The sequence below is a fragment of the Bos taurus genome, chromosome 10 (genome assembly GCF_002263795.3).
Source record: "Bos taurus isolate L1 Dominette 01449 registration number 42190680 breed Hereford chromosome 10, ARS-UCD2.0, whole genome shotgun sequence".
Lineage (NCBI taxonomy): Eukaryota > Metazoa > Chordata > Mammalia > Artiodactyla > Bovidae > Bos > Bos taurus.
In genome coordinates this window covers 37972852-37997812 of record NC_037337.1, presented here as the reverse complement: position 1 = coordinate 37997812, position 24961 = coordinate 37972852, and the positions used below count along the sequence as shown (strand labels likewise).

Sequence of the window (24961 nt, the reverse complement as noted above, 5' to 3'; positions counted from 1 at the left end):
GGGAAATAGCATAATCATATGGATTAGAAAGCAGTCAGAATTTTCAATAGAGTCTACATGACCTTGCCTTTTCTAGTCTTCTCTTGTGTGATTCTTCCATCTCACTCTTTACATTCCAGCCACACTAACCTTCTTGTGGTTCCACATAAAATTCTTCCCTTAAAGACTCATTTGCTGAGTCTTCCACCTGGAAAGCTCTTCTGCCCCACAAGTATCTCCAGACACCAACTTCTACTGAGTTAACTACCTCTCACCTTTCCAGTCTCTGTTTAATCACAGTCTCTTCAGAGCATCTTTGCTGATCCTTCAGACTAAGTCAGGTTCCTGTTTCATATTGTCTTTGCACCCCTTCTTCATGGAACTTTCTACAACAATAATTAATCATAAAACAAGCTACTTCCCTCTAATAATCTGTTTAAGGACAAGAACAATTTTGCCCAATGACTAAAATAGTGCCCACAAAATAAATACCTGTTGAATAAATGAATGAATGAACAGGGAAGGGAGACAAAACCACAGGGAAGAACAAAGGCCATTGCTCATAAGGGTTCATGTCAGCAGTGAGTGGCCTCTAGGAGACACAACTTCCTAAGTATTACCAGGCCTGGCCCCTGGTTCATGCCTCGCATTTGCTACTCACCACACTGTCTGGGGACTGGAGCTGGCTTGGCAAGGCTGGGCTGCTATTATAGCCAGAGGTGACACCAGATGAGAGGCTTCCATCGGAGCTGGTGCACCGGGAGCCAGAGGTGGCCAAGGTGTGTAGTTTTTCCTTCTCCTGGGAAGGACAGATCAGAATCAGCCAGCTTTGGGTGCGTCATTACCACACTCCCATCGCCTCCCAGCGCCTCCTGCCTTAGCCTCATACCCTCAGGCTGCCCCCATCCCAATCCCAACTATATTTCCAAGCTGCCTCCTCCAGACTCTCGCCCGGGGACCAGAGCTGGTCTGATGAGGATGACATCTAAACAAAGAGCGAAGCAGCTCTGAACAGGCACCAGGACCCGACATCTTCCTCCAGATGCTACATTCCAAGACTCAGAGGCAGCATGGTGATGGCTGACCCAGTCTGAGGTCTGCCCCAGGCCCAAGCCCACCCTGAAATCAGAGGCTTGCCCCACTCCCCACCCGCAGCAGCTGGGAGATGATCTGCTGGCGAATTCTCAGCTTTTCCTGTTCAGTCCGCTCCCGCAGTCGGTCCCGGGCCCGGGCAATCTCCACTTTGGCCTCCTCACGGGCCCGCTGGTATTCTTGTAGCATCAGCTCTATGTCAGAGGGTGGGTGAGAAGACCTTGATGTTGACACTGAGCTCCTGGGGAAAACCAGAGGGGTGGAGAGATGCCTTCTAACGTGGTCAGTGGGCAATGGTCCAGGCCCGCAACACTGCCTTCTTGAAAGACCCATCCTCTCTTTGCCCACAGGGTCTTCAAGTTTGGTTTTATAAACATCCTGAGGCTCAGGCCTGCAGCCTTACATAGCACATCATGGCCCCTCTATCCACTCTACCCCCTCCACAGCTCCCTCCCACCCTCTTCTTCCCCTTTGCCTCTCTCTCCACAGCTGCCTACCACTGTCCACAGGCATGTAGGACCCACTCCTGGCATACAAAGCTGTGGCCTCTGGTGTCCAGGACACTAGAGTCCGGGCCCCGCTCCCCACATGCTCTCGCCCCACACCGAACCGGCTCCCCGCAGGGCACTCGGTCCACCTACCGGGTGGTCTCCACAACATCCTTCCTCAGCTGCTGCAGGTATTCTCGGCGCCGGCTGGGGAGGTCAAAGTCCCGGGCGAAGCTCAGTTGTTTCTCGGGGCTGAGGCTTCGCGTCCAACGGGAGTTCTGAAGTCCCTCAGCCCGCTTCCTCTGGAGGGTCTCTGCTGTGTGTTTTGGCCTGAGACAGAACGTGACTGAGTCACTGATGCTGACCCTGAAGCCCCTTCTCCATCTTAAGATCTATCTCTGACCCCTGGAAGATCCCAGAGCTGAGCCAGGGAGAGGGGAACAGCCAGCTGTTAGCCTTCTCTGGCGTCCCACCCAGGGCCGGGTCCTTACCGGGCGTTTAGCTCCTCCTCCTCGGCAGCGAGCGCCTCCCCCGTGCCGCTCTGCAGCACCTGCAGCAGGGCGTCTGCCTCCCCGAAGCCATGGTGCAGTTTTGCTTCTGTGAGTTCTGTGCTGAGGGAGAGGTTCTGGGCCCCAACTTTCAGGGGGATCTGTTCCCTCTGGGGCCACTCAGGTGCCCGAATCTGCTCCTGAGGGGCTTGTGGGAGCCTCTGGGACTGCTCTCCAGAGCTACAATCACATCTGGTCCCCAGAGAATCCACGGTACCTGGCCCTCCAGGAGAGCTATTCTGAGGCCCACACCAGTCGCTAAATTTGTTATGTACGGGGAGGTCCCTCAGACCATGATGTTGGGGCTCAGGAGCCATGTGCATCTGGGAACTGGGGGGCAGCAGTCCCCCAGGCTGGCAGGCCACAGGCGGGCCCAAGACACAACCCTGGAGCCCTGGGGTATCAGTCAACTCAGAGAAAGGGCAGGGGCTGTGGCGCTGGAGGACCCCCCGTGGACAGGGACCGTCCAGAGAGGGCTGCAGCTCCGCAGGAGATGCTGAGCGCTCACCCCTTTTCTCCACCCTGCTCTGCCATCCACCTGGCCCCCTTCTGCTCAGCGGGCCACACTCTAGTGAGGCCATGTCCTCAGGCAGAAAGCTGTCAGCCAGCCTCTGGCTCCTGTTCCCCAGTGGAGGGGGCGACAGTCTGCTCTGCACCCCGGCAGTGGTCCTGGGCAGACACTGCTGCAGGGGCTGCTGCACAAAACGGACTTGGAGCTTTGTGCTCTGCTGTGGGTTGCCTTGGGAGCTCACCCCAAAGAAGGGCCTGTGGTTGCCCCCTTCTAAGGAACTTCTACCTTCTCCACATGGAGCCCTTGCTCTCTGAGAGCCATCTGCCTCATCAGTGGTTTGAGAAAAATTACCCACTGGAGGCCGGGGGGCAGGAAGGGGAAGGCTTGGGCTGGACACGAGTTTCTGGAGGCTGTCAAGGGAAAGAGCTGAGGGAGATGAAAGAGACAAGGCACTTGGGGGGATCCCCGACCCTGGGGTGCTGGCACTAAGTGTGAGGATCGGGGAGGAGGCCCTGTCCACCAGCAAGGTGCTGGCGGACCCCTGCTCCTGCACCCTGAGCTCCCCAACAGACTCCACAGGGTGGGGGCAGGGCCCTGGGGAGGAAAACGCGCTGAGGCAGGGTCTGCCAACAGCCAGGCAGGAGGGCTCCTCTGCCTGGGAGCTGGGAGGCAGAAGGGCATCTGGAGAAGCCTGGGGGCTCAGAGAAGGCAGGTTCTGCCCAAAGGGGCCTTTCTGCAAGTTGAAGTGGAATGAGGGTACAGGGGCACTCTGGGGCCTGCAAAGATTGTCTTCTCCCTGAAGATCTAAGGGCCCTGCTGTTTTCCACACTGTCTCCTCTGCCTTTCTCTTCTGAAGTGCCCTGGGAACACGTCCCTCTCCTTGACACATACTAGTGAGATCTGAGCCCAGCCCTTCAAGGATCACATTGACCTTCTGAGGGTCGGCCTCTGGGGCCTGGAGGTGGAGAGGTGGTGAGGCCAGGTCAGTCTGGATGCCCTCATCCACGGTGGTCTGAGTAGAGCCGTCTGTCATCTGAGTCTGGGGCACCTCATGAGGGGTGTCCCTCTTGGCATTCCACTCCTTTTCGGCCACACTTGGCTGGGAGAGACTCCCCAACAGCTCCGAGGTGCTGTGCAGGAGTTGTGAGAGGTGGAGAGACAGGTTGTGCATGCTGGCCCAGGAGGCCAGATCTGACTGGGCAGATGAGAAGTCAGAATAGCTCCAGTGGGACCCACAGCCCAGGGTCTGCGTGCCTTGCTCCAAGGTGTCCATCCTGGACTGAGCTATGGGACCACCTACCTCGGATGGATACAGCAGCATAATCTCATCCACTGGACCTGCAGTGCTTTCCTCAGCCCAAGGAGGCTCCCTCCTCAGAGAACCCACTTCATCAGGGGTGCCCCGGAACTGGGCTCTCTTATCAGGACCCTTCGAGGGGGCTGCTCCTTCAGAGCTGATCAGGATGTCAGGGTTCCTCAGGGCAGGCAAGGATCCCCATACCTCCCAGGCCTTACGTGAACCTCGGGCATTTCCAACGCTGCTGCGTTTGTTCAACAGGCTCTGGGCGCTGGCCAAGGTGCTGAGGTGGGAGCGGAACAAGGAGCTCTGGTCCTCTACGTGGCTATCCATGCTGCTCTGGGCCACGTTTGGTGGTGTCAGGCCCTGCGATGTGGGGCGGCGGGAGACACTGACTGCACCGCCAAACACATGCCGCCTCCAGCCAGCGCGTGCAGGCCCCTTGGGATGCCAGGGAAGGATACAGGGGTTGACGTCACTGGGGCCCAAGAGCAGGGCTCCTCTGTCCACATCCGTGGAGTGCCACTCCTCTGGCCTGGCTTGGCCACCCAGTCTCTCTGGCTTTCCTGACTGGGCCTGTTCCAGAGCACCAGATGGATGGACAGACGTGAGATTGGGGGTCGGCATTCTCGAGAAACCTGAAGTCGCTGAGTAAGGCGGGGGTGCAGGTGGCAGGGGCCTGAGATCAGCAGCAATACTGTCCAAGTCAGAGGAGGCTTCCTGATCACAGCCCTCAGCGTTCAGAGATGTTCTCACCGCAGATTTTTCTGAGGAAGTGCCCCTGGGGTGTGAGGTCCACAATCGGTTGGGCTCCACGATATCCTCCTCTGTTGGGGAAGGAGGCTCCACACTCAAGTTCAGCTCCTGAAGAGACCGGGAAGAGCTGACCACAGAGAACTGCGGTCTGGAGTATCTGCGACCAGAGAAGACTGCAATTATAGGACGTGCACTCCGGTGGTGGGGCACCGGCTGCTCCCCACCAGAAGAGGGCTGCCTGGGGCCCTGCGCTGCCGGCCAGTGTGCTCTGCGTTGCCCTAAGGAGACAGCGGCTGAGTCACCAAAGCTGGGCGAGATCGTCTTGGACACGGACCTGGCCACCGTCCTGCCCTCTCTGTCTGCACTTCTAATCTGACAGCTGTCCGAGCCACCTTCATCAGCACATGGAGGACTCCTGACCCCCGCAGGGTCTTCACGGCCACCTGCAGCCTGGTCTCTCTGCTGCTCTTCCTCCTCCCATAGACTGTCAACCTGGGATCTGGAGATATACTTTAACTCTGTTATGAATTTTTCTTGGGGATTCAAGCCACCATGATCCCTGGACCCTGGGGCAAGTTGCGGCTCTTCTGGAAGGCATCTGATGTCATTTCCCAAACATCCCTGTTGTAGTCCCTCCAGCAGCTCACTCTCAACACATCGTTCACTTAAATTCAGGGTGTGTGGTCCCCCCAGTGCTGCTGGCTTGGGTTGAGAGCCCTTCGCACCCTGGCCCCCCACAGAGCTGTCCTGCAACCTCCCGGGTGTCTCGGAGCACTTGCCCTCAGGGAAAGGGAGAGCCTCAAGCTTGGCTCGGACTTTCTTCTCCGCAGCCTTCTTCTCAGGATCCCCTATTGATCTGGAGCGAGTGAGCGAGTGGCTGGGGGGGCTCGTCCTCATGTCGGGGGCAGCAGGGGAGCTGCAGCCCCCAGTCAGAGGCAGGACCGCAGTGGCGGAGGCCTCCAGGGTGCTGCCGTCTGCTGGCCCCAGCTCCACATTAATGCCTTTGGGCTCAAAGCCATGCGCCAACAGCACGCCAGGTTCCCCGCCATGGCCCTCTCTTCTCTCCATTCCCCAGGCCCTGGAGGGGACCCTGGCAGGGTGGTGAGGGTGTAGAGGGGCCGTGGAAGGCCCCCTGCCCAAGTCACCATCTCTGTAACATAGTGAGGTGGAGGGAGGGGAGGAACGGGCAGCCCAAACAACAGGTTGAGGGCTGCGCAGCTGCCAGCAAGGACCAGATCTACTCTCTTCCTGGCCCTGGGATAGGCCAAGGGTCTTGCTGCCACCAGGGCTCCATGAGGAGACACCAAAACCCGAGTCTTCCTGTGGGCATCTGCTCAGGGCTTCCTCTCTGACTCCCCCGGGGCTCTGATCCGGCAACAGAGCTGGCCTGGGACCTTCCATGCCAGCCCTGTAGGCTTCTGCTGGCCCAGAGCCAACACTCCCTTCCCGCTTCACACATGGCTGTGAGGGAGCTTCCAGTCCAACCCCCTTCAGGGCTCCAGGCAGGACAGTACCCCGTTTGGGGCTTGCCCTCTCTTCTTCTAAGCTGGTGGAAGCCTTGAGGCATTGGCCCTGGTCTTGGTTAGGCTCTGAGAGGCTGGTTGAATTCTGAACAACAGAGATCACAAGGTGACTTTCAAAACAGGTTGTTTTTCCTCCCTGTGCAATGGCTTGGAAGTTATCTGAACCTCCTCCCCATGTGCAGTCCAGAGTCCCAGGTTCTTGGTGGGCTGGGCTGCTCTCCTGATGGCCAGGGAGCATGCCCTCGGCCACAGCCAATAGCTCTCTCCCCTGTGCAATCTGTCCAGAATCCTCAAAAGGGGCCTGAGAAAGTGAGGCAGCCACTACTTCACCTGTCATCACCCTCCTGTCCTCCTCCCTGGAGGCTGCTGAAGAAGGAAGACTATCTGAACCCAGAGCATCAGCAGAGGGAGGCGCTCTGGTTGCTTCTTTGTTTTTCTCTGTGATTTCAGAAGAGCTTGTGTGACACATAGACTGTTCATCTGCTCCCAGGAAATGCTCCAGTTTTCCGGTGCAATGGCTCCCACCTGGAGTAGGCTCAGTGTGGGAGGGAGTCCGTGAGGGACACTGTGGCCCCATGTCAGTGTCAGTGCTGGGCAGAGAATGGAACCTGTCTGCAGAGGGGGGTATGGACTGAAGGACAGTTGTCCTCTTGTCAACTGATAGGTGTCCTGGTTCAATGGAGAGAGATGCCATGTGATCCCGTGCTTCAGGTTCATTTGTGGTCCCGTTGGCCACTGACTGGCCCATTTGAGGACACTGCAGCCTGCCGGGGGCACTTGAAGAACATTCAGGTTCTAATAAAGTCTTGCTGGAAAGCAGGACTGTGCCCCCAGCCACCACGTCATAAAGCGGCTTCCCCTGAGTCTTTGCCTGTCCCGTCTCCTCCAAAACAGCCAAGCTTGTTGGTGGCTGAGCAGAGGGCTCCAGCTGAGGCACCACTGGTGGGGACATAGGCGCTGAGAAAGCCCCACCAGCAGGACTGAGGTCCTCGGCCTCCTGCCTTACCTCTCTGCCTTGGTCGTCTCCTTCTTCCAAGGGGCTGCCAACCCTCCTCTCAAGCAGGCTAAAGGCCCCATTCAGGGCACCAGCTCTGTCTGGTCCTCTTGGTTCAGCTGCCTCGGCTCTGGAAGGAGAGCCTACCCTGCTACCCAGGCCCATCGAGCTGCTTCTAAGGTCCCCTCCCTGGTCCTGGAGACCAGTGCTTGCTGACCCCTTGCCCTCTGCCCCCAGGGGAATGCTCCCTGGTGCACTGGATTGACCACGAGGTCCCATGGCCATGGATGTCACAGATACAGGCCAAGCAGAGTACGCCACAGTGGAGCCCTGTCTGTTGTCTCCCTTCAGGCTATGGTGTCTGGACGCTCCACTCTGGTCCTGCTGCCCCGCTCCAGCTACCAAGGGACTGGTGGGCATTTTCAGCATGGTAGGATCCAACACATAGTCAACAGAAGAAATGCCTAGAGTATTAGGTGCATAAAGATAGCTTCTTGGCAGCTTTGTTGAATTCAAGAGCAAGGTATGACTCAGGTCTTGGCGAGGAGCCATACAGGAGTCTGGCTGGCTTGGTGACAGGCCGGTCTTGTGGCTGAACAGTGTGTGCACACAACAGTGGCACAGGCCAGGGAGTCTCTGAGTTGACAAGACTGTGTTTTTCTCCTCTAGGCTCCCTCTTTGAGCAGCCATCTCTTCCACTCTGCCTTGAACTGCTGGCTCCTCTTGCTTAGAATGATGGATGCACTTGGCAGGATGGCTTTCTTGAACACCCTCCACAGTCTCCAGCTCCTCCAGACTTCCCAAGCTGCGGGGTTGACGTCTGAGGTGCACTGCATTCACAACCTTGCCCTCCTGAGAAGTCCCCTCGGGCCTGGGCTGCAATGGCAGAGCTCTGGCTGATGCTTTCATCCTCAGGTAAGCAGAGGCATTGGTGCATTCTCTGCAAACAGTGCACACCCCTAAATAACCACCAGAGTCCCTGGCAGGTGTGTCAAGCACAGCTGGGTAGGTGTGCCCTCTCACAAATCTGCTGCCAGGTCCCCGGGGATCAGTGCTACCATTCACCTCCACTTCCCCAGCTTCATCATCCCTACAGATAACACTGTCTGTCCATTTGGGAGAAGTCGGCTGATCCTTGAAGGGCGGGTGGCTTCCAAAGCTGCCTGTCCTCAGCACGCCCTCAGCCGTCTCCTGGTCCTGTTGGTACTGGAAGATGAACTCCTTGCTGACTCCTGGTGGATGGGAAGCGTGCAGCTGCTTACCCTGTTTGGATTCAATTTCTGAGATGCCATTCTCCAGCTGCATCACACTCCTAATTAGCCTAGCCATCTCATCAGCATTATTAACTCTTTCATCCCATGTCTTTCCAGGAGGTGCTTCTTTGGGATTTGCTTTAAGCGCTTTTCCAGGGACTTTGCATTCGCTGAGGCTTCTTTCCTGAGAGCATGTAACTGATTGGAATTGTTCATATGTGGACTCAGTCTGTGAAAGCCTAAACTCTTCTGAGCCGTCTTTGGAATGGGGTGCTTTTCCAAGAAGCCCAGTTCCATTCCTCCATTCCTCCTTATGGGCTGGACTCTCACCCAGGGCCACTGTCTCTGGGCTGCTTACCTCATGACGTACTGATCTAGACTTCAAAGGAAGAGCAGCATCCTGTGGCTTGTCCTTGTCGGGGGCTAAACAGATGGTTTTACAGGTGAAATCAGACTTAACCCTGGAAGGAAAGTGTCTCTTCGCGTCAAAGGCCTGGGCCTGTGTGAGGACTGCATTCCGCCCCTGCTCTTCTTCCTTGCCCGTCTCAGATTCACACGCAAGCAGAGGCTTCCCCGACCCAGAACTGTTTGAGGAGACACTGCAGTGGGACTGCACAGGAGCCTTTGCTCCCTGCTCGAGCGTTGCAAGACTGTGTTTATTTAAAATTCCAACTTGATTTTCAAATTCACATACTTTTATGCTGGTAGATGGGAAAAAATGTCCATTCTGAGTGACAAAAAAATAAACCGAATTATGGCTTCTTTCTTTAACCTTTCCAAGGCATTTCCCTTTTTCTCTGCAAACTTCCTTGGTGTTCAAATCAACTGGCCTCTCGGCTGCGACCTGCTGAGATGATACAATCTTGGAATTCTGGTTTTGTAATTGTCCTGGCAACTTATTCTCCACATACACATTCTGGAGGACCTGGTGTTCATGTCCAAAGCCCCAGGCTTCCCTGAGGGGTGGGGAGGGCACCCTTGCTTCTCTGCAAGCTGGAATTTCCAAGGCAGTTTCTGTCAGGGCATCTCGGCTTTTGGTCACATAGAATGTTTCCAAGGGAGGTGGCTGCAGGGAAGACGGAAGTGGATTCCAGGGAGCAGAGTGAAGGTAGAGCTCTGGGCCAGACGGAAAGGGGCAGGAAGGCCTGCTGTGTCTTCCGTCCGCTTCCACGGAGCTCTCCTGGGAGTCTGTCTTCTCTTCCTGTGGGGGGCGGTGGCTGTTCTGACCTAATCGCCTCACTGGGCCTGCTCTCTTCTTCCTCAAAGGAGCCCAGCCTCGGGGCCAATGGGGGTCTTTGGTGGCTATGGTGACAATATGGTGACAAGGGTTCTTCAGGATGAAACACTCATCAGAGGACGTCATGAGTCCAGGTTTCTTGCTGCTCTGAGAGGACTCCTCCAAGCTGCTCTTTCTGACTCCCTGTGCTGCCGTCATGGGATATACCATCTTGTTCTCTGCTGCAGAGACCTGTGCGTTTGTAGGTCCAGAAGTCAACGATTCTACATCTGCTGAGTAACTTCCACTATGACTTACCTCTTTCTCATTAGTTGTAAAGAAATCTGAAGTACCTCCTACCTTGACATTCAGACTGTCCTGTTCTTTCTCTGCTCTCAAACGCCTAATTTTGGACAGATGGGTTGGAACATTGTTGAAATCTGGGCTGCTAGATGCCCCAGGACCAACTGGCAATATAGCATCTCCTCCCCTGCCGGAAGCTTGAATCGGAGAACCAGAGTCTTCCTTAAGGGAGGTGGAAACTGGCCTGGGGGCTCCCGTGGCCTCCAAAACAGGATGAGACAGTTCAAGGAGGTACTTTTGCTGGAGGGCAGCCCAGTCTCTCTCACAGGCGCTGCCAATATAAGTAAATGAGCTGGCAGAGGCAGCCAACAAGCTGGACACACTAGAATTGGATGTTTCAGAGACGCCTTGCTGGGCCGTCTCAGGGACCCCACTGGCTTGAAAGGTACCCTCAGCTCCTGGCTGAAGAAGGCTGCAAGGGTCCCAGAGGGACACAGACCCAGAAACAGGGTCTGTATACACACTTCTAATGCTGCAAGGCAGCTCAGTGCTGGCTGGGGGCAGTGTGGAGCTGAAAGGCAGGATGGTTTCTGTACCTGGTGACTTGAGTTCTTCTGTATTGAGCCAGTATCCAGGCCTTTCCCAACCACAGCACTGAACCTCCTGGGTGTCGGGACTTGGACATAAAGAATGTGGGGGGCTGCTGGGATTGATCTTGGAGTCACAGGAGAACCAGGAATCCATGGACACCAGAGGGCTCCCTCTGGAGGGCTGTATGTCTTGGAGAATGGTGGCCGGTTCGGTGGGGCTTCCCTCCACCGCCACCTCAGGCTGCTCACAGGGCGGCTGCGGCTGGGGTTTCAGGTAAAATGAACTGCTCACTGGCAAGATGGCATCTAGCCTGGGGGCTCTTCTGTGACTGATGGGACCAAGCCTGCACACTGCCTCCTGGCCCCCTGCAGGCAGAATGGGGCTCTGCAGGTGCCAGAAAGTCTCCGTGGGCATCTCATCAGTTGAACCAAAGAAAGGCTTTCCTTGCCAATGGTCCCCTGGTTCTTCTTCAGCATCGATCAGGCTGTCGAGGGAAACACTCCTGTGAGCCAAGGTGAATGGTCGACTGCCTGAGGATGTGGTGAAGCCCCTCTCAGAGGCTCGTGCTCTGGCCTGGCTGTGGCCACAGCCGCTGGTGAGGTAACTGTGTCCTGAGCTGTTCCGTGGGTTTCCGGGCCCCTTCTCGGCCAGCGAGTCCTCAGATATTTGGCTGTCGTCACTTTCAGAGTTGTCTGGCTCTGGGAGGTCCTGCTCCTTCCCCTGGGGCTCCTCCAGCTCCAGCGGCGCTGGCAGGGCTTTGGCACAGACACAGGAGAGAGAACCTACTGAGTAACCGCTATCTGCGTCAGATACATCACCACCTTTTTCTCTTGCAAGAGCCACTATGGGGCTGGAGTCTGAGTGAGGCCATGGTGTCTGGGTCCCCCACTCTGTGCTGCCTCTTCAAAAGGCTGCCATGAGACAAGCAAGAGGACTTTTCAACCCTAGCTGCCAGGACCCTCTGCTGTCTTTTTGATGCCCCGCTTGGAGACGGTGGTATGAATCCTGCCCAGAAAGTCTTGGCTGCCTTTCCATGCCCAAATGTCTATTTGGATCCATGAAGATGTGAGGAACTGCAACTGGCTCCCTCAACAGCCTCGTGGGCCCAAGGTTCCCTTCTGTTCACCACCCTGCTCGTACGTGTCCTTAGCCCTCCTGGTCTGAGTGGAAGGGGTAAGGACCTTCAGCTTATCCCACGGCTTTCACTTGTGAGCTGACTGGCCCAGAGATACTAAACTCTGGGCCACCATCTGATGGGGCTGCTTACCCATTCTCTCCACTTCCTGGACACTGGCTGACTCTGAGCTCTCGGTGAGACACATGCCCAGGGGTGAGGCTCCCTTCCAGGCCAGGGCCTTCCTGGCTGTGCCAAACTGCCCCTCGCCTGAGGAACAGAGGGCATGCTGGATGAGATGCCCTATCCTTGGGGGGTAAGAAGCAGCCAGGGGCAGATACTCTTCTGATAATTGCTCAGTAGGGTCAGGCATAGGTGGTAACGTGGTGGAGCGATCCCGATTCACGAAAACGCTGTGGAGACAAGGAAAGCCATCTCAGAGGTCAGAGGTCCCTACTTCCTGCTGACAGAGGGACTATAAAGCCCCGCTTAGTTTGCTCTGAAAGAGATTTAAATCTAGGCCAGGGCTTCCTTGGTGGTTCAGTGGTAAAGAACCTGCCTGCCAATGTAGGAGACACAGGTTCAATCCCTGGTCCTGGACAATCCCACATGGTGCGGAGCAACTAAGCCCCTGAGCCACAACTACTGAGGGTGTGCTCTAGAGCCTGAGAGCCACAACTACTGAGCCCACATGCCACATCTACTAAAGCCTGTATGCCCTAGAGCCTGTGCCCCACAACAAGAGACGCCACCACGATAAGAAGCCCATGCACTGCAACCAGAGAGTAGCCCCTGCTTGCTGCAACTAGAGAAAAGCACATGCAACAATGAAGACCCAGCACAGTCAAAAATAAATAAATAAAATTATTAAAACTAGGTCCCTAAGGCCTTTTGGGCTTCCCTGATAGCTCAGTTGGTAAAGAATCGCCTGCAATGCAGGAGATCCCGGTTGGATTCCTGAGTTGGGAAGATCCACCAGAGAAGGGAACAGCTACCCACTCCAGTATTCTGGCCTGGAGAATTCTATGGACTGTATAGTCCAGGATTGCAAAGAGTCGGATAAAACTGACCAACTGTCACTTCATTTCATGGCCTTTAGGGTCAGAAGAAAGCTCTACAGGTACATAAGGCAACTTCACACTAGAGCCCTGGCTCTTAAAGTAGCCCTGAGTACACTGTGTTCCTCATTTTCTTTACTTATAAAAAGGTTGAATGGAATCCGAATCGAATCACGTCTTTAGGGAAAACTTCCAACATGAGGAACTGAAGAATAACTTAAACAGCTTTACAAGGAGCCAAACAAACAAATCTATAAAGAAGCACATCGTATAGAACTGACCCACTTTAACAAATTAATGATATGAACAAATTATTAAAGCAAAAAAGGATGATTAAAAGAAACTTGAAGGATATAATAACCACTTGCAGTGTGTATATATCCTATTGGATCTTAATTTAACTATAAATATATATTTTGAGGCAACTAGAGAAATTTGAATATGGCCTAGGTTTTTTATTATACTGAGTAATTATTTTAATTTTGTTGGGTGTGATGACAATATGGTTACAAGGAAAGCCCTTATTTATCAGAACTGTATATATTTGCTGTAGGATTGAAATGACATGCTGTATAGGAGTTGTTCTAAAATACTTCATCAGCAAAATGAAGAAGGGGAGACAAAGCAAATCATGACACCTGCTGGGTGACAGGTGCATGATTCTTCCCACCTTGTGTGTTGGAAATGCTTCACACACTCTGAAGACTAAGACTGATCGGTGAGCAAACGTAACATTGACAGACATTAACTGCACCTAATATGTGCGAGGCCCCCTGCTAGGCCCAGAGCACATGAAGAGGTAGACACAGCCCTCTGTTCCAAGCAGTCTGGGAGACAGCATATCCTCGCTTGACTGAACATGAGGAGTGAAGGAGAAAAGAAAAAGGAGGATCCCAAACTGAACCAGGAGTCAGAGAGACAGTGCTCCGCGTGCTCAGTATGGTGGGGGTTAAGACACTGACTGGAGCTGCTGGTTGGGTGGGAGGGGAAGGGAGACTGTTGTGGGAACAGACTGCGGTTTGGGGCAGCATGAGATGGAGGGGCAGCACCTACACAAGGAGGCATATGTGGACAGCCACGGTCTGGAGCACGGGGAAGATGAGGCTGAGATTCTCCCTCAGGAGATGTCACCAAAGGAGCAAGAGCTGCCGCTCAAAGTGGGGCAGGAGCAGTCTTAGAAGAGTCCGACTATAGAGAAAGAAGAAGAGTGGTCGGAAGAAAGAGAAAGCGATGAGCAAGAGAAGAGTAAACACATCTTTCCGTTTCACAGCTGGAAGAAACTGAGGCCCTGGGAAGGGGCTGTAAACCTCAGCCGGTGCCTCCAGGTGGCCTCCCTGGGCTATACCTGCGCAGCTGGGCTGAGTGCCAGCCGCAGGGCCTTCGGAGGCGCGGAGAACTGCAGCTTGTCAACCTGCTTCTACGATGAGGCCCTGGGACCAGGGCACCGGGGCAGAGGGCTGGGAAGGTGGTCCTCCGGGGGCGGTCATCCTGGAGCCAGCACAGTGCCCTGAGCTGCTCCGGTCCCCTGTGGACCTCCAGCAGCCTCTGCTTCTTGATGATCCTCTCCAGCTTGAATGAGGCTCTTTTCCGCCGGACGTTCCGCTCGTGTCTCCACAGGAACTGTGGGTGCACCACCTTGCTCTGGCTTCGGACCTGGGGGTACGGCTGAGTCTTGGGGTCTGTCTGGCACCACGAATCAGAAGGCACTGCAGCCTCAAGTTCTTTCTCTGCTGCGTGGTCTTGCTGCAGCTGCTGCCACGAGCTGGCCAGCCGGGTCTCTCCTCTGAGCAGCCACTGCTGGTCTGCAAACCAAAAACACCCCAAGAGAAGGTCAGCCCTCCCTCCCTCCCTGGACTCAGGCACCTCTGGCCACAGCTGCACCTGCGCAGAGTGAAGAGCTGGCCAGGTTGACAGGGTGGGATGAGGGCCACAGGGCCATCTGGGGCAAGTGATGGCCCCCCCTGACCACACGGCAAGGGGATGTAGCCCCTGGCCTCAGCAGGGCAGTGGGCACACACACGGGCCAGTAGCAGAGCCTGGACAAATGTGTGCACACGAAGGAGCAGGCAGGAGAACCATCACCCCGATGAGGGGCCAAAAACAAGGCTGTTTCCTTATTCTTGCTTTCAGCCCCTTGTAAGAGCCTCTGGTCTCTAAAAGAGGGGAGAGAACCCCTAATACCATAGATTCCATCATATCACAAAGAAAACAAAGGAAAGAATACAGAAGGCGGGGGAGGGGGCACAGAGAGATGGGAATGGCAAGCAAGCTCCTACCGTCTTCAACCCGCAGGCCGGTGTGCAGCTGTTCCAGCTCCGCTTCCTGTTTGGCTCTAATCTGTCCCACTAGGATCTGCTGCCTCACATCCCCCACGAGGTGCTGCTGCTGCTGCGGGATCTGGGTCCCGTAGGGTGTCTCTCCAGCCCTCAGTGGCCAGTGGTCCTTGTCACTCTGCTCTCCCAGCGCACTCCTGTCACAGGGGCCGGGTCACCCGGGGGAAATGCAAACACAGCTCAGTACAAACCACAGTGGCCTCAGCCCTCTCCCTTGGACAGGGCACAGAGGGCTCCGGACTCCTGACAGCTTGGGACACACCGGCACGGTGTCACAGGCAGCTGGTGATGTCACAGTGTGGGAGGAGAGAGCAGTCCTGAGGCTAGCAGATTCCTAGGCTGTGGGCTCAGCAGAAACACAGGTTCATTTTGGTTAAGGAAAACAGCAAAGTAAAATGGTTGTTTTTTTAAAAAAAAATTTTAGCTAAATAAAGAAACCCTGTCATTCAAAAAAAAGAAGAGAATAAAAAGGTGTCCACTGAAAATGTGGTATAATGAGAGTAGAGCATAAGTTCTGGGAACATGGTGGGAATGGAACTTCTCATCCACGTTCAGAGCCCACGACTGCACCTCTCGATCTAGTAGTGGGAGGAGAGGGAACTCAGACGTACACTGACCTCCACGTGCCCCAGGATCCCCAGGGGAGGGCTGGTCTCAGGGAGCGAGCCCTGCAAGAGGGTTCAAGACCTTTAGGCTCAACCTCACCTCTCAGAGACACCTGCTGATGTGTTTACTGGTGAAACTGTCCAGGATGTGTTTAGATGTAGTGGGGAGGCATTGGGAACATGTTGGGGATGTGAATGAAACATGATTTAGCCATGAGTTGATCATTTGTAGTACAGCTGAATTTTCCAATAATACAAAATTTTAAAAGGTTCTATTGGCTTGTACAAGGACTCAGATTCATTTGCCAGCACCTCTACCAAAAGAAGAAAAAAAAAATTCTAGACTCAGTCATGCTTTACTCTGCCACCAGGTTCCTGCAGGACTGTGGACGGGTGCCCAGAGCCTTCCTCTGAAGACTGACAGCTTCTCCCCTCATGGTAACCTCTCCCTTGGTCTCACATGCCTTCTATGCATGCTGTTTCTTCAGGGCCTCTCCATTCCTGTCATTCAGGTTTCTAAAAGAGCCAAATGCATGGCGCTCTGCTCTGGGGTCAGAGGGGAAGCATCCAGGAAGGTTCAGTGTTTGCTGGAAGCTGACACATAAGCTGGATCTAGCCGTGCTTAGCCTACCCTCGGCCCTCATTCCAACCCCAGGAGCCCATGGCTCTCAGGCTTGGAAACTCACTCAGTGACTTGACACCAGAAGCAAATGGCAAACTGGCTGAGCAATGCACTCTGAGGAGTCCACTCCACTTAGGAGATTTACCACCTTGTAGAGAAGAATGAAAGGAGAGGTCCAAAAACTACAGCATGCGGGCCACATGGTCCACAGCCTGTTCTTGCAAATCCAGTTACTGGAACCCAGCCACACCTGAGGTCTATGTATTGTCTAGGGGGTTTCTGTGCCTTGTTGGCAGAGCTGAATAGCTGCAGCAAAGCGTAAAACACAATCCAGCCCTTCACAGAAAGTCTGCTGCTTTTGACTTAGAAGAAATTAAGATGTCTTAATGTAACCTGAGGAGGACAGTGAAGGATGGATGGGTGGGAGAGTGAATACAGGCACAGGGGCGTGGGTGGGAGCTGACACAGTGGCAGGATCCTCTGTAGAAAGGAGGCTGTGTGGGGCTCAAACTGCAGTGGGTCCAGGGACCTGCACCAGTGTGCTCTGGGGAAGACAGGTGCTGCTGCTGCGATCAAAAGGCCAAACACACACAGTGGAGTGTACAGAAAACATGTACGGCAGAGGCTAGCAAATGGAATAAAAAGCCAGCGAGCACCACACAAACAGAAAAAACAGTTGATGAAAAACATTTTACACATATAATTTGTATGTATCATACCTGCATCACAGCTCCAAACTGTGTCTGACCATGGACATGGATGAATTACAAACCTGAACCCATCACAAGGTCTTAAGACATACCCAACAAAGATCCAGACCATCAATTACAAGAGGCAGGGAGGAGACATTTATTCCGAATTCCCTGAGAATATTCAGTTTCCTTCCTGACTCTCAGATTTATTAGGTTGACCAAAAAGTTTATTTGGGCTTTTCGCAGGCTGTTATGGAAACCTGAACGAACTTTTTCTTCAACCCAGTACAATCAGCTTCTCCCTAGAAGACAGCTCCTTCACCTCCCCCGGGGAAAACTGCAGCTAGCCATCAGCTTCTGCAGACCCAACAGTGGCAGAAGGCATGCAAGGAGAGGCAGTCTGGAAGAATCCCCACAGATCCTGCACGTTCACCTGAAGAGTCACACACCATCAGACTAAAAACGGCTCCTGTGCTGAGCACGTTGTCAAGTTCCCAGAAAGCAAGTGAAAAAGAACATGCTGGCCTAATGCTCCACGCTGGGTAGATGACCAAGGGCCGGTCTTCAGTTACCTGCAGTTGAGGACCTCTGTCCCTCTCAGATGGTGCCCTTCACCCTGGGGGACCCCAGCACCTCCAGCTACTGCCAGGACTCTATCGGGCCTTCTGGCTGCTCAGCTCTGGAGGCTTCTGCAGCAGAAATGCAGAGGCACCCACTTGCAGAGGAGGCAGTAACAGTGGCAGCAGCAACAGTGTCCCTGGGTTCTAGGCACTTAAGGCTAAGTTCCCCAAATTCCAAATGGGACAATGCTAAGAACACGGATGACAAAGAGCCTTCAAGGACAAACTGCTCTCAGGTCCAGATAACTGCCAACAGGCCGATCTCCCTTGCTCTGGAGTCAGTGCTAGCTTTGCAGGCTCCCAGCAGAGAAGTGCCCCACCAGAGAGAGGGGACGGAAAGGAAACCTGGGACACGAGGAGGCGTCGGAGCCTACATCACCCAAGAGCAAATAAGAGACCCTCATGGAGACACACACCCAGATGGGGAGCCCCGCTGACAACGTGCTGGGCCCCTTATGCTCACGGTCTCTCCAGCCCGTCTAGCAGATCACAGGCTTGACCCCACCCCACCCACTGCTGCCAGGGGCTGGCGCATGCCTGCAGGTGATGGCAACTGGGTAGGACCACCCCAGCCCACAGGCTCCCAGGACTGGAGCTGAAGATCGGATGCAGCAAGGGGGAGAGGCCTGCTTCTCTAGTCACCCTCTGTCCTCTGAATGAAAGGGGTCATTCTTGGTGCTGCTGAAAGGTCACGTCCATGCCCATGGGGGTAGAGAGCTTGACAAGACTTCAAAAAGACAGAAGACCAGTGTTTTTCTGGGGTGAATGTGTCTGCTAGGGTGAGATACGAGGACAAGAAAACAAAAGAGAGGCCACCTTCCAGGGCAGCAGGGCTGTGGGGTGTCGGGCACTGGGCAAAGCATTCCATGTGCACCCACTTCTTCAGCCTGTCACAAGGACCCCTGAGAGACAGATGGTAGCACCCTTACTTAGAGGTGAGAAAATGGGCTCAGAGACTTAGTAGCTTGCCTAAGATCACACAGCTTCCTGTTGTAGAGCCAGGAGGTAAGGCTACTTTACCCAATGCCAGTATCTGTTCAAGTATCTGTGGCTCTTTAAGTTGCAAAGCCAGGGCTTCCCTGGTGGGTCCATGGTAAAGAAGTCAATGCAGGAGATTTCTATCACTGATCTGGAAGATCCCAAATGACGCAGAGCAACTCAGCTCATGCACCACAACTACTGAGCCTGTGCTTTACAGCCTGGGAGCTGCAACTTCTAAGCCTGCGTTCTGCAGCTACTGAAGCCCACGCACCCTACAGCCCGTGATCCCCAACAAGAGAAGCCACCGCAAGGAGAAGCCCAAGCACCTCAACTAGAGAGTAGCCCCCACTTACCACTAGAGAAAAGCCCATGTGGCAACGAAGACCCAGCACGGCCAAAATAAATAAATAAATAAATAAATATATAATTTTAATTAAAAAGTAAGTTGCAGAGCCATTTCCTGTAAACTTCTGGACTGGGGAGAAACACAGCCTCAGTGTATCTTCCCAACAGAACTTACCTATGATAAGGCCTCCTTTCATGACTTCACTACAAAAAGGGAGGTCATTCTGACAAAACAAGAGCCCTGGCTTCAGCCCTGAGCCCGCCTTGGTCTTGATGCGCTCTATTCTATGCCACTCCTCAGGGCCCCCAGTCGCCCTCCACTGGCCATCCTCCCTGAGGCCGGGATCTCTGTCCTCCAGGCCTCAGCAGCCCTCCCAGGAGCACCTGCCTGCTCTCGTGTTCCTGGGCTCAGAGCACTCCTGTCCTCACCCAACATCTGGCCATCAAGGTCCAACCCAAGACTCTCCTCAGCTTCCATCACCGCTCCTGGCCTGAGGAGAGAGCAGCAGGAGCCCGGGGGCTGTCAGAACCCTCCCAGGCACCCTGAGTTCATGGTGTGGGACAACTACCCTGCACCAGGGCCTCACAGACACCAGGTTCCCTGCTGACATTTGCTATAGGAAGTCCCCCAGGCGTGAGACACTGGTGGCTTTCAGAATGGAAGGATACCACTGTTCCCAGTATCCAACCCACAAGGCATCTCGATCTGGGAGGGAGCTCCTACGCAGAAGTGGACAAAGGACAACTTTGTGAAGAAGAAAAGCAGTTGCTACGAATCACATAGAAAACTGACTCCATACTCCACAGTCTCAAGGCAGGCAAAGCAGGTAGATTAGGGCAGGAGCCCAAGATATTTCATGTTGTTCCTAGAGTTCCTGAACCCTTGGTTACGAGGAAAAGAGGCTTCTCAATCCTACAATAACTTAAAAAACTCAGAGGAAGCTGGTCTTGGAAGTTAACTGACACACATGTGAGCTCACACACAGGCAGGCCAGAATTCAGTGGGATCCATGGGAGGCAGGTCTGAAAGCAGCAACAGACATCCATAGTCACATCACATGTAAATCTTGCGGACAGAGAAGGTGGCCACAGGAAACATCAAGTGATATTAGTACATACCTCTCTCAGTGATGAAGGAAGTGTGATATCCAAGGGGAAGTGAATGAGGACCATGAACACTTCCCTGCCACCCACTGGCTGAGCGGCTAGCTCACCATCCTCAGACCACCCACCCAAGGTGGTTCAGGCCAGGCTTCATTCCCAACTTGGCTGCTACACTCAATTCTTCCCTGCTCCATGTTGTAATGAATTAAAAGCGAAACCAATAGGCTCCACAGCAGAACGAGCAACTCTCTCTCACCTTTCCTTCCAAAGCAAAGGGCAGAGACGCATCTGGGAGGCGGTGACATCTCCACCCAAGTCCAGCCACTCCAGAGAGCCACTGCTGCCAACAGCCTCTCCGACCTGTGGACAAGGAAGGAAGCCTCATCGCCCCTGTCCCAACAGATACAGACACAGCTCAGCTCCCCCGCCAGACAGGCGAAGCAGGGAGGTCAACAGCTACGTGGAGAACACCATGTGCTCACCTGCCTCCTCTGCCGAAGGACGGCGGCCTCTGCGGGGTGGTTGAACCGGAACTTCTGTGCTTTCCCCAGGGTTATGACTGCTCCTGTGGCATAGACACCAAACTAAATTCAAGCCACAGCTCATGTTCTGAGTACAGTAATGTGCAGGGCACTGTTCTGGGGGACAAAGTCCTACCCTCAGTAAGGTGATCACTTAGCTGAGTCAATAAGATCTGCACTCCCTGGATATCGTACAGCATATGCATTGAACTAATGAGATAAACAGGAGAAGCTCTGGTATTCCAGGGGAAAGCAAGTGGAGCTTCAGGTGGAGCACTCAGGGAATGCTTCATGGAAGAAGGGGTACCCAAGTTCACCCACAAAGAACACAGAATCTAAATAGATTAATAGTAGTAGTAATAATGGCATTAATCATCATAATGAGTATTTTCTGAGTGAAAGAACACTGTTACACAGATTAGCTCATTCAATCCTCACAATGATTCTATTATTATCCCCATTTTCTAAATGAGGAAATTGAGGCTCAGAGACCTTCCCAAGGATGTACAGCTAACAAACACAGGTACTAATTTCAGAGAGTCATTCTCTACTCTGGGGCCCTGTACTTGGAATTTCTCTATTTACAGGAAAAGGAGCGTATTAGGAAATCTTCAGATCCCTGGGTGCAGAGGCTGGTGGTTCCATTCTTAAAGCCTGCTTCACTGAGCCCTCTGGATCTGGCTCCTGAGAACAGAGCTGGTCCACCACTCATGCCAGCATAAACTGGGCTGTGGGTAGTCCTACCTTGGGTGAGACGGCAGGAGGAGGTGACCTCTCGGCCGTTGACTGTGCAGCGGGCCCCGCGGGCAGGACGTAGGATGACGACCCCACAGGCGCTGGTGATAGTGCAGTGGTCTCTCTCGATCCACTGACCCTGCAGGACTACAGATGACGGAGGCGGTGGGGGTGGGGGGTCACTCAGGTGGAGGCATAGCCCAGGAAACATCTCCACCATTCTTTTGATGAGATCAGAATCCACTTCTGGAAGATCTCACACCATGACAGAAGAGGAAGAGCCACCACCTGAAATCACCCTGACCCAGATGGCCCCACAGTGTGCGTCTCCTCGTCTCATGTCCAAAACCCACAGCCTGGCAGCAAAAGAGGAGCAGCCCTTCAGGACTCCAAGATTCCTTCCTCTCAGAACCCTCAGCTTCCTCGGAAGAAACCTGTCGGGCATGAACACCTACACAGAGCATCAGACCCATATGCTGTCACTCACCAATGTCCTGTTCCTGCTCTGAGTCAATCCTTCCTATTTTTGTTGTCCCCTCCTAAATGGAAAAACAAAGCCATTTTAAGGAGAATAAAAAGGGATGCAGCCCTGCCCCAAAGGAGAGTCCACCTGTTTGAGCACCGTCACTGTCTCCCCATGCCCTCCCTAGCCTCCTTTCCACACCACTTCTCAGCTTTGGTCTAGGCTGCTCTGACTGCTCTGCCCACTCACTATGCAGCCCAGGATGCCCCTGGGAAGGTGTGGGCAAAACAATGCAGGACAGAGCAAAAAGCATTGAGCTTTTTGCAAAGTGAATCCCAGGGACAGGGGAGCCTGGTGGGCTGCCGTCTATGGGGTTGCACAGAGTCGGACATGACTAAAGCGACTTAGCAGCAGCTAGCACTGGCCAGCTCCTTTCTGTTCTGTAGCCTCGAGTTAGGCAGTCAGAGCTTCTCTAGTCTGAGGAAGTGGGCACATGAGTACGGCTTTCTCCCAGGTACTAAGGTTAGTGTGGCCCAAGTTTGGTCCAAGTCAGTCTCAAAGAGACATGCTTTCTATGACGATGTATGGAAGCACAGGATTTTTACCTTCTTGATCCGCAGATGAAGTTTAACAGACACCAGATTCTAAGAAGAATAAAGCACAAAAAGGAGGAAAACACATCTAGAATCAAAAAAGACTGAAAGAGAGTATAAGAGAGGAGGTGGAAACTGGAGTTAGTATCAATGAATCACTGGGTTAGTAGAAACTGTAACAAGGCAGTTTAAGAGCACACAGCTCTGTTTGAGGAAGGCAGTGACGTGGCAACAGAGATGCGAGTCTAGAGCTGAGTCTAGAGCTGTATTTATCATTTACTAACTATCCCCTATGTACAGGGCACCGTGCCGAGTGCTTTACAGACATCTCTCATTTAGTACTTTAACACCCAGAATGTAGTATTATGATCCTCTGCATAGAGGAGGAATCTGAAGCTGATAGGAAATAAGCTGCCCTGGGGGCCCACATACTACACAGGACAACTCTGGCTAGAATTCATTTCTCTCCTGGTCCTGTGCCCATGCTATTCCAACCTCACCAAACCACCTGCCTGGTGACTGATGCTTTTTAAGTGACTAGAAAGTTCCATGCTAGGCTTCACTGTCAGCAGCCAGAAGGGAGGGCCCTGCCGCTCTCCCAAAATCACTTGTGAAGAAAGACTCCTGGAAGTAATAAATGAGGATCTGGCTCTCTCCCAAAACCCAGAACCCAGGCTTTCCTGCTTAGCCACTGAGGATCACATGAGCCAATGGATGCCGGTCTCCAGACTCCACCAGCCAGAATGGAGGGAGAGGGTTCAAGACTGCTCTCGAGGGGTCAGGGTCAGCCCCAGTGATGAGGCACATTCCTCCCAAAGGGATCAAGGCCACAACACATCCCAGCCTCTGGATCTGCAGAGCAGAAACCACCCAAAACGTGCTGGCATCTCATTTAACGTGGGCTGAGCCAGCGCCTGCTGCTCCTCTGCTGCTTTATGCCTCTTACTTGGGAGGAACAACAACACAAAAGCAGTTATGAGGGTGAAGTCCAGGATATCAATAACCTGTGCTCCTCCCACCCTTTTGCTGCTCACTCCCCACCCAAGCTGCCTCCCGAGGTGACTCAGGCAAACAGCTCCCAGGCCATTGTTAGGGACTAGGTCTGGGTCTGGAACCAAGTTAGCAAATAAAAACAGAGAATCTAGAATGAATACTGTTATACTACTACCCAACCCAGGATGTAAACAAATGAAAAGGGGGAAATGGGTAAAAACCCATAGAAATGCCAGGATTAGAAGTAGACTGAGAGACTTCCCTGGTGATCCAGTGGTTATAAATCCACCTTCCAATGCAGGGGATGTGAGTTCGATCCATGGTCTTGGAACAAAGATCCCACATGCCTCAGGGCAACTAAGCCTGCATGTTGCAACTAGAGAAGCCCACGCACTGCAACCTAGATGAGCCTCCCCACCAAAAGTAGACTGGGACCTCATGCCTAGGTTCATTATCAGTGTGTGAGGGAGTGAGTGAGTCTCAGTGCACTGACTCCGCAAGGATGCCAGTAACCCAGGATCATCCATCTCCCGTCTCCAACTCAATCTGCCCTTCATCCTTCAACCCTCTGCTGCTACCCTAACTCTGTCACATGATGTCTACCTTCATCTGCTCACTCCACATCCAGTCAACATATCACATCAGTTCTACTCAAATACTAAGCGTTTTATTCCATCTGGTCTCTCCTGACCTCCAATCTTTCCCTATGGCTCTGACTAATGGAACGATCGATTGCCTTTGGTGTTTAGATTTGTTATTAAAGTCACAGCCGTTTCTGCCTGGAGCGTTTTCACTGAGATGATTTTTGCTGTGTCAAAAAACAAGCTACTTTAACTTTCTGTCTGGGAGGCTCAGTCTCCGACAACTTCCCTGAGGGCTCAACCTCAGAACACAGACTTGCTAATAAGTGCATGAATCTTATTGAGGTCTCCCCACCACAGACACTGCAGCAACAGCAACCTAATTTCTCCAGGGATGAAGGCAGCATCACATATCCCCATAAACTCTGCTCCTTTTAAATGTCGGTTTAACATGCTGGGGACAATTATGAAAATGCAGATTGGATTTCCAATGAGCATAGGGCTCCTGGCCACATACAATATGTTTCCCTGGTGGCTCAGATGGTAAAGAATCTGCCTGCAATGCAGGAGATGCAGGTTTGCTCCCTGGGTTGGGAAGATCCCCTGGAGAAGGGAATGGCTTCCTATTCCAGCATTCTTGCCTGGAGAATCCCATGGACAGAGAAGCCTGGTGGGCTACAGTCCATGGGGTTGCAAAGAGTCGGACACAACTGAGTGACTAACACTTTTACTTCAATGCATGTTTAGCCCATCCACGGGGACTGTCCTTCTACAATAGGACAAACAGTTTTGATGAGGACAGGATATAAGACTCTACCTACCATGTGTCACTAACTCTCAAAATGCTTCATTTAGAAGTAAGGTGGCCTCCAGGTGACAAAGAACGACGGGAGCCAGGTCTTTGCAGAAGGGCTTCACGTCACTCTATTTTCTCTGGGTGCTTGCATGTCGCACCCTGGTCACCCTTAGCCCACCAGCTCTCCAGAGTTCTGCATACTTTTAATAAACTTCCTAAATCAACTTCCTCTCTTCTTTCCCAGGCAAACCTAG

The 24961-nt window shown here is 53.3% G+C and overlaps 1 protein-coding gene across 8 annotated transcripts in view; it reads right to left on the bottom strand.

Moving 5' to 3' along the window:
* The window catches only part of STARD9 (StAR related lipid transfer domain containing 9), a 140203-nt gene that overhangs the window by 39390 nt on the left and 75852 nt on the right, over positions 1-24961 (bottom strand). For 5 of the 8 annotated variants that reach the window (XM_024998192.2, XM_024998201.2, XM_024998193.2 and 2 more), the window contains 11 exons: positions 21769-21820; positions 21291-21428; positions 20508-20590; positions 20282-20385; positions 15000-15193; positions 14069-14525; positions 11819-12078; positions 2051-11306; positions 1713-1889; positions 1129-1312; positions 641-778 (listed from right to left, as the gene is read on the bottom strand). In XM_024998192.2, coding sequence (XP_024853960.1) covers positions 641-778; positions 1129-1312; positions 1713-1889; positions 2051-11306; positions 11819-12078; positions 14069-14525; positions 15000-15193; positions 20282-20385; positions 20508-20590; positions 21291-21428; positions 21769-21820 — 11043 coding nt within the window. The other 3 variants (XM_024998198.2, XM_059890713.1, XM_024998200.2) reach the window with 3 other exon arrangements.